At 40.6% G+C, this 9,823-nt stretch overlaps 1 protein-coding gene across 2 annotated transcripts in view; it reads right to left on the bottom strand.

The window, feature by feature from the left end:
* Positions 1–3,047: 3,047 nt before the first annotated feature.
* The window catches only part of TMEM104 (transmembrane protein 104), a 102,185-nt gene continuing 95,409 nt past the window's right edge, over positions 3,048–9,823 (bottom strand). For both annotated transcript variants that reach the window (XM_060764729.2, XM_060764728.2), the window contains exon 10: positions 3,048–8,185. In XM_060764729.2, coding sequence (XP_060620712.2) covers positions 7,425–8,185 — 761 coding nt within the window. In that variant the 3' untranslated portion in view covers positions 3,048–7,424. The remainder of the gene's footprint in view (positions 8,186–9,823) is intronic.

Here is a 9,823-nt window from a genome sequence, read left to right as displayed (position 1 = left end):
AGGCCCCTCCAAGGCGTTATATGCCATGGGCGTGGAGGCAAAGCCTTGGCTAGCCATCACTCACACAGGTGGCGTGGCTGCCTTGAGCCTCCCCTCCCCTGAGGGGGGCAAAAGAATGGCAGGGATCGTTGCAGCGTCCACTGCCTGCTGGGGTAAATGGGGCAGAGAAAGCACGGGCAGTGAGAGCAAGCTGTCCTTAAAAAACAGAGACAGCTGAGAGGCGTGGCTGCAACCCAAAACAAAGTTATTGGCACAAAGCCACAGTGGCAGTTTGTTGCCACAAGCTCTACCAGTTCCTGGGTCTGGAAGGGGTGGTAGGCTGGTAAAAATCTTCTTCCCTCCTGCTTTCTGAGCGAGGGGAACAGAAGAAAAGGAAGGTAAGTTACTGCCCATTGCCAAAGGCAAAAAAGCCTGCGCCTCAGAGGACACGGCATTTTTTTTTTTTTTTTAGAGGGAGGGAGTGGGTTTGTCCTCCCACTAGCCTAAATAGGATAAACAAAGGTCCCAGAACAAAAGTTGGAATTGCTGTCTGTTAGAGTAGTCAAACTGGAGTCCTTGAGTCAAACCAATAGTTGTTTTAGGAGAGAACACCGAGTTGTTGCTGCTTTCGCGGACAAAAGGAATTAAGGCTCCAAGCCCCGCTGCCTGGCTTTATTAGGAGTAGATGGGCGGGGCTGGAGTCCCTAATTAGGAAAAGCTTTCAAGAAAGATCCGAGTCAGCTGCGTGGACGCAGGGAAATACCACAGGTGTGGATTTCACAGTACCACGCAGAAGAAAGAATGCTTTGCAGGATCAGTCCTTGCCCTGCTTCCAAAAGTTCCCCTTCCCTCTCATGTATCTGGAAGATCACTAGTTACACAGGGAGGTATGGCTGCCATTTTTTTTCTTGCTTGGCATTCAGGATGGGTTTTGCTCCCAAGACACTGAGTCCCTATCAGGAAAGGGACATTATTATTACAAGGAATACATGACTCCCTTCTTTCAACAGCTCCAGCAGAGCTGCCAGTCTGTTTCCAGGCACAATTCAACATGTTTAATTTGTCCTGTAAATTCCTATGTAGATCAGGAGCACACCATGTGAAGGGCCACATCTTCCCACATGAGCCTGCCCAAACAATATCTTCAGGAGAGGTATATTTGTTAGCTCCCACCCTTCAGCCCAGACATTTGGCAGGAACATGAGAGGGCTTTCTACATGGCTGCCATGTCACTCTGGAACCCTTCCTTGGGAGGCCTCCCATGCCCCTTCCTTGTTATCCTTTTTCTGTTAGAATTAAGATGTTTTCATTCAGGTAGATTATTGGAAACCAATTGTTTTATAGGTTTTCTGATTTATGCTGCACTGTTTTTAATATATATGCTTGTAAATCACTATTTTATGGCATTTGCTCCATAGAGAATTATTTTTATTATAACTCTGTGCATGTTTTTAACTGTATTTGCCTCTACGTGTGCCATTTTATAATCTGTAAACTACCTAGAGTTTTGCTCTTGGGGAAAAGGTGAAATATGTATAAATACAGTGATCTATTGTTTGATCAGTCAGACTCCCTCTAAGACACTTGAAATTGCCAGAAAGTGTGATGCTGTAGAAGTGACATATCTTAAGGGACACATCTGGATTAGGCAAGTAGGAAACATTTTTCTATTTCTAGGCAGCTTGGTACCAGCACATCTTGCTGTTGTGCCAGAAACTGCTTCCATGCGTATGTAGGATTCATCCTTACACCAAAGGAAATGGACTTTCCTGCTCACTGCAAAAAGAAACTTTGTATTCAAATTCTCAGTCTCCCAAGTGAAGCAGAGTTGTTTCTTATTCTTCAAAGGAGGAAGCTCTAATGAGAGGATTCTGAGTACCATGTACGAAGAGGACACACATCCATTTATTTTTTGTTTTGACCTCTACTGTATTGCATGATGCTAATCTGTGAGCCATTATTTGAAACCCACCCTTATTTTCAGTTGTGGGCTGCATATACAGAATACTGATGGGGCACAGCGGACTGGCTACAGTTGGTGGCTACATATTTGATGAGTTTTTATAGATACAAAATTCCCTGAAAACACTGCTTCTGACTGTGCAAGGTTTAAAAAATAAACCCGCATGAAAACAAAACTCATGAATTAAGCGAGTTACAAAATCCCTACAGATCTATACAGCAAACATTCTATTCCTTGCACATTATTTGTACAACTATCAGTCACTTGCCACATGAAGTTCCCTGTCAAACAAATAAGTAAGCTCAGAAAAAAAGGAATTTCACACACACATCCCATCCTATTGGTTGGTTGTTACTTTTTTGGCGATAGGGTTATTTTCCCCATCTCATTCATACAAGCAAATGCTTGAGCTGTAGACTCCTTTCAGAGAAAATTAAATAATTTTCAGAGGTGGGGGAGGAAGACTGGAATTCTTTGAGCATGAAGAAATACCCTGCAAACAAAACAAATGTACTTCATTCACTCCACATTACCTTGTTACCTTGTGTTTTCTGGATCTAGTTGCTGGGACATGTTTGATTGTTTCACACCCGTTCTCCTTTGAACATGGGGCCCTTTGACATGGCATTTTTATTCCCTTGAATTGATACTGTAGGTTTCCTTTTTATCCCAGTGCATGGCAATTGAAAACATTCTTATAAATTATATTTTAAAACTATCTATTAAAGAGGGAAACAGAAGCCTGTGGAGAACTACCCAGAGGTTTTGAAGCACTCGCTAGGGACAGGACCGTTGTACCATCTTGACATCTGACACTTTGCTACTTCCTCAAGCTCCAGTGAAATAAGAGCAACAAGGCAGATGAAATTTAGCTGCTTCTCCCCCAGGCCACTCTCTCAGAGTCTCTTCTTCCAACCTGCTACCCTTTCACCAACTAGCATGCTTTAAAGGCAGCTCTTTCCCCCTTTTTAGTCTTTGAGGCGTGGAATGTCTTTGGATTTCAGCTCAAGTGCTGCTTTGGTATCAGATTTACAGTCCAGCTCCCTAATAAATCCCCCATTGCACTTTAATTCCTCAGAGGGAAAGAAAGAGTGAGCCACAGACGGAGAGAGCAGAAACTGTTTATTTCCAATCGTGAAGATGCCTTTTAATACTTTAACATAAATCATGCTGTGTTTTATGATGATAATAAATTTGCCAGAAGAAACTTCATTTGCTGCCTGAGGTGGTGAAATGATTCAATTTGTTTAGTTTTTGAGCGTAAGGAAATGTAATTGAGATGGGTAAGGTACAGCTGTTTTAATTGAGTTTTCAGAGAACACCTAGCGCTCTGAGAAACAAGAGGCTAATGCAGAGGGACAGGAGGATGCAGGAGTTGCTCTATGAACTGCTGTCACCCACACCCCATGGCTTGCTCTTGCCAACTGATCCATCAACAGAAACCCATTCCACATTCCCTCCCTTACTGCATGCAGGAAAAGGCCAACCCACAACAGATGCATAATCTGCATTTATTTCTTTATGCCTTCCAGAAAAATAATTACATACAGGGACAAGCCGAGGACATGGTACAGCCAAGAGTCGTAGGGAAGAAGAGCTCCATTATAATAGCCAATGAAAAATATCATCTCATGTCAAAGCAGATGTGGGAAGACACCAGGTACTGTATCATACTCAGCTGGGTTCAGCCCTGGATTCCATCCATGTGGCTTATGGCAACAAAGCTAATGAGGCGCACACTTGCACACACCCCTGATACACTCATGTATATTCCATGTTTTAAGGCATTTTTCTGAAATGAATACTAATCTTTTCTATCTAGTGCATGCATTCACTGAGGTAGATTCCTCCATTGCTTACATATTGCAGGAACCTTGGAAAGTTACTCTGATGCAAACCAATCAAAAGGGAGCTCTAAAAGGCAAGGAAGCCATGGAAGGCACTACTGATGAGCCATTTTAAAAGCTTTCTTGTGCAGAAAGAAAGCCATCTCTGTATGTCCTGAAATCAGAGAACAACTGTAGTATAAATTTTCTCATTTTATAACCTTTGATGCTACAATAAAGAAGAATCAAAATAGTTTAAGCCAAAAAGGCATGTAATGCAACACAGGATTTGAACAAAAAGTGATTCAGGGGAAATCTCCAGGAACACAGTAAATTTAAAATGGTGAAAATAGTGAAGCTGCCAGATACAACATCTTTTTAGTAGAAGGCAATTCATGAAAGCAGTTGTGCTTTGATGCATACTCAGATCTTTTCAAGATGAAAAATAGGACTTCCGAGGAGTAGGAGAAATCCCAGCCTGAGAAAAATAACCAGGCTGGTGGTGGTGGTGGTGGTAAACTTAGGCAACGTGAGTCTAAAGCAGTGCTGCTGCAGCATATCAAATTATATAATTTCTCTGGCTCTGAGTGCAATATAAATTAAGATAATGAATTCTGCTTATGAGGAAAGGTCTTCCAAACTGAGTTGCAAGGAAGAAAACCAAAACATGCAAGAAAAACTTTAAAAAGTTGTATATACAAGGTTGTATAAGTATGAAGTATAGGAATGTATTATGATAGCATACATATAGAATGACCAATTTGAAAAAAGTAAGAAATTCAATCAGCCTTCCAGAAGGCAGAAGTTAATGTGAATCTGTACTCTTCAGGAGTTCTATCATCAGATAAAAACAGATTGCCACAATGCAATTCTTGTCTCTTTACAAAGTATATTGGGGGGGGGGGGAGTGTTGCTGCTAAGATGTCAACACTGATCCAATCCTTGTCTGTCTCATATTGCATGAGGACAGAGTCAGCCAATATGTGATAGCCCTGTCACGGCCATCTGTGCTCTCTTCCAGCCCCAGTCAGACCGAATCTTATAATACTTGTGGGAAAGAATGACAAAGAAAAAGAGGCAGTTGCTAAACCAATGCAACAACTGTGATTCTGTTTCAAATCCTTAAACCAGCCATTGAGAATTGAGACCAAGCATTCACTCACAGGGAACTCTTGGTAACTTGGTGTCAAAGAAGCAGCATCAGGTATCAGCCAGTTCTCTGTAGATGTGAATCCAATGTTCCACCAAGGGCAGCCAAGTACAGCTTGAGATGAAGAAGAGGGTGGGTGCCATTAGATTTTGATGTGCTGGAGAAAACTCTCTACAGCCAGCAAACTTCAGTATTATGCAAAATGATATCTTATGATCTGAGAAAAGTTGCATTGCTCTCAGTAAAGGAGAAAGGTTTCTGTGTGTTTTTTTAAAAAACAAATCCAGCCCTGGCTAATCACAATAGCAAAAGCAATTTGGTTTAGATGACTGTATTTGATAATAATTTTGATTTTAAAAAGCAACAGTACTGAATTTATCAGCTCCTTTTGGTTCAAAGTCAAATTTAATATCACAGCAACACCAGACTAGATGAGTGCAAACATAATCCAGGGGTTTGAAAGATTGAAATTTAATAAAAGAAAACAAAAGAAAAAGCAGCTTCGAGATATTTATAGCCTAAGAAAGTCAAATCAAAACTGTCCTTATGCAGGCAGTCCCCGACTTGTAAACATCCAGCTTAGAAACAACTCATAGTTACAAATATGGATGAAACAACAGGAAGTGAGAGAAATCTACCCCTATGAAGGAAAATTCACTCCTGGAAAAGTTATCATGGGGGAAAAAAAATCTCATTGATGCTTTCTCGTCAATCCTTGTTTTCACAGAAAGCCATTTTTTTCAAAATCCAATTATTATAGGGACAGAAAGTGAGGTGAAATTTTCTAAACAAGGACAAAGATGGTAAAACAAACATCACAGGGGAGTTTACCCTTCCCTATGCTATCCAAAGCATGCATATGCTTTGGATATTGAAACATGGCCATATATATATATAGCTGGAGTTACACTTAAAAATATAGCTGTTCCAACTTACATACAAATTCAAATTAAGAACAAACCTACAGAACCTATCTTGTTTATAACTTGGGGACTTCCTGTATTAAAAATGTTTGTAGTCCATGACCCCTTCCAAGGTTTTTTAAATGACGCTGCTGGCTTCACCACAAAAAAATGGCCAAGAGCGGATTGAGAAATTTTATTTTTCTGCAAAGACACTATGGATTTAAATCCAAATTTTGCCAATTCTTTGATGTGACATGGAGTTGGGATGGAGATCTGGTTTTAAGAGAAAAGAAGACTGTGGAGGAGGAGAATGTAGCAGTATCCTGCCATCCTGCAGAATAGGTCTAAACAGACTTTTTATTGCAAGTAATTGCTCTTGCCACAAGCATCCCATCCTCCAGCATGGGGAGAGGAAGGTGATCTTTTTCACAGAGAAGACAAAATCATTTTTTAAAAAACATAGCAAGCATTAGAAAATAATAGTTGTTTTACCTTCAGCCAGAAAGCAAATCTTTTCTTCTCTTTGTTTATATTACTCTTCTTGATATACATTCATATAATTTTATATCAAGGTAAGGTTCGAGTCTTCCCTTTAAATCTGGAAAACATCCAGCCTAAGCCACCAGAGATAAACCTGGGCTTTACACATTATCCATACTGGGAATAATTAGCACCTTTAGATACAAACAAATGGTGAAGCCTGTACCTGAGCTGCGAACCTACTGTGAAACAGAGGACCATGACAGTATACAAACTACTTAGCAGCATTCAGCAACTGTAGAAGCAGGATTTCCCTTTTATTTTTCATCAGGCAGGTTCTCTGTGCCACCCAGCTGGTAGTTTTTAACAAGACACCCTTCTCACCCACACAGTGCATAAAAAGAATTGAGGAAGGAACATCACAGACTACAAATGAAGTACAAAAACAAAACAAAATAAAGATATTTTTAAAAACAAATGAAATTTGCATTTAAACGGTCACAGCATTTTTGAATCTAATCCCATTCCATGAATGTGAGTTGGAAAGGCTTTAACAGAAATGGAAAAGACACTAAACATGGGGGAGAGGGGAGAATAATTATTGAAGTGGGAGAAAAATCACTACTGAGACAGTCTCTTCCCACGTTCCACAGCTTGAGGTGCCCTGTACACCACACAACATGACGCAACATGTGTCCACCCTGCTTCTGTTTTATTTTGTTTCCTGTTAGTTAGGAGAAGAGAAGGTCACTTTAGGGAGATGATAAGCATGACAACAGTTCATTGCTTGCTTGATCCACTGCCTGCTTTCCCGAATGACAGAAGCAATGCTGGTCTTCTGCATCATTCTTGAGGAAGAGGAAGAGATGTATATCTGACAGCCTCAGATATATCACAGCAGAAGAGAAGAAGATGGCCTGTATTGTGGTCAGGTCAGTTGGTCAGGTACCAGGCATCTGTAGTCAAGCCCACAACTTCATTCATTGACTGGAAAATCTGAATTTAAAAGGGCAGAATTCTACCCAGAATGGATAAAGTTAGCATCCTGCTCAAGCAAGTTGATTGACAGTTCTTACTGTCTCTCTCCAGGTTCTTCTGTAACAAGTAGTGTTGTTCCATCATCAAAGCTTGGTTTCATTCAAGACAATATTTGCAGTCACAAACAGAAAGCAAAAAAGGCCCCAGAGTAGCACAAATCCAATCCAGAATGTGTGCCGAAAAGGGGACAAATGTTTATTCAGCGTGCCACTCCCGAAGACCAGCCGAGAGTCTTTACGGCTACAGTATGCTAAGCAAGCAGGGATGATGTACTGGATCCCATTTCCAGCATAGGCCCCAGTAATGCCCACCAGCTTTTCCAGATCATGGGTACAGAAAGCCACAAGAAGTGGAGGAATCAGTGTGATGACTGGGAAAACAAGCCTATCTACTATCCATGGGTAGGTTTCCCCTTCTCGATGGAAGAGGGTCTTCCAATTGTTTCTCAAAGTTACAGCAATTATAGGGAAATTGGTACTAATGGTGAAGACTGGGAAGAGGCCCAGGAAGTAGCGGATGAAAACATTATTAACAATATCACAGTTAGTAAAGTTGAGCGTATACATGTCCATGAGTGTCCCATTCTGGAAGCAATAGATAGCAGTAAAAGACAGGAGACTGTAGAAGCCCAGTATTAAGACATAATCCAGAAGGACCAACTTGTTAACGTGTTTCTTTTTGGAGATAGGCGTAATCAGGGATGGCAGGGAATGCTGGCACATGAAGGAATAAATGCACACCCCAAAGAGATTGCCGATTCCTGAGAGTTGTGCCAGTGGAGGATGACCTTTCCCGTGACCCTTGCTGATGCGGAGAAGTGCTAAAATTATCATGATGACGAATGCTGAAAAGAGAGAGAAGGAACATGATTAAGTCACAACAGTGCCTCGGCTCACAAATCTGTATTTTTCTTCTCATCTGTGTGCTAGATCTCTACAAGTCCGTAGCTCAAGAGATAAGGAAAATGCACTTCTCTAGAGAACACAGCACTGAATATAAAGGAGAGATGCATAGGGGTTTTTCAATATGTGCATTTTGTATGAGACTGTGTATTAGATTTGAAGGGGAAATGGAAATCTCATATAAAATTAAACATGGCATTATTTAAAATAATTTTATCTAACCAGCACATTTTTTTTTCCTCAGGGGCGCCTGCCTCTTAGAAAACGGACTTGACCCATCACAGCAGCTACTTGAGTTTTATAGATGGGGGAATGTTGACTTTGAACTTAACACCTTCTCTTTACTCCAGGGCCCTCTTGTTTCATTCATGTTAGTAAAAAGTGCACCGAGCAACATTCCCAGCATAAGCATGTACTGCTTTAACTGAAAGGGCATTTGAAAGATTGCTTCTGGGCAGCACAGAACACACAAAAGACAATGCTCATGCCCTTTGGTTTTTGACAACATTTGTTAGATGAGAGTGGGACCGTATTTTACATAAATGACACTGACAGAAATGCTTCCAACTGGCTTCCATAAAATTTAGGGTATGTATAAAAAACACAGTGACATCATTGTGCAGAAGAAAGCTGCCTCTGGCTAATTTCAACTGGGACCAAGTCCAACAAAGGCAAAAAACAAAGGACTGAAAACACATCTCCAAATGCCTAAGTTGAAAGTACCTAATTTTTACTATGTTAATAAAAACCCACACTTTTTATTTGCTTGTCAAAAGAAGATTTGCTGTAGAAAGGCCAAGAAGGGCTTGGGCCCAATATTAAACATTAAACAAAAATAACAAGAACAATGCAGTTTCATTGAACTGAAAGAAAGACTAGACAGATAGGCATGAGCAATAAACAAGCATTATAATAAAAGGGACAGAAATGTTCAAACTTTGATGATTTAGTTCCTGATCACTACAAGCTCTATGATATTTTCCCAAATTGTAATGACTGAGGAATCCAGGATTTTCTTCACAATCAGGCTGCTACAACATGTATGCCTTTAAAAAAAATCCTAGCTGAGACCTAGAGAGCAATATAAAAGTTTGCTATATAAAAGGCAAAGCAAGATTCTGACAAAAATGTAAACAGCTGGCTTCCAAGTAACAGCAAACCACTTTTCAAAGTGCAAAAACAATTTATAATATATGTCTTGCAGTGAAGAGTGCACATGCTAAAACAGAACTAGTTATGCAGTTTTCTGGGCCTGACCCGTAAGATCAAGCCCCAGCTGGAATTCCATTCGGCCGTCATGAACCATAGCAGCATAATAATGAAAGCAAAATCATTTTGCAAATCACCTAATTACAATTTAGAGCAATGCAGTGGTCCTCAATCTGTGGGTCCCCATATCTTTTGGCCATCGACTCCCAGTTATTCTAACAGCTGATAAACTGGCTAGGACTTCTGGGAGTTGTAGGCCAAAACATCTGGGGACCCAAAGGTCAAGAACCACTGGTTTAGAGGTTCTATTTTTCCATACACGACTCACGCTATTTCTCCCACAGATCCCAGCTTTATGTAGCTTCAGTTCA

The sequence above is a fragment of the Anolis sagrei genome, chromosome 2, assembly GCF_037176765.1.
Source record: "Anolis sagrei isolate rAnoSag1 chromosome 2, rAnoSag1.mat, whole genome shotgun sequence".
Classification (NCBI taxonomy): Eukaryota; Metazoa; Chordata; class Lepidosauria; order Squamata; family Dactyloidae; genus Anolis; species Anolis sagrei.
This window is presented reverse-complemented; position numbering and strand designations above follow the sequence as displayed.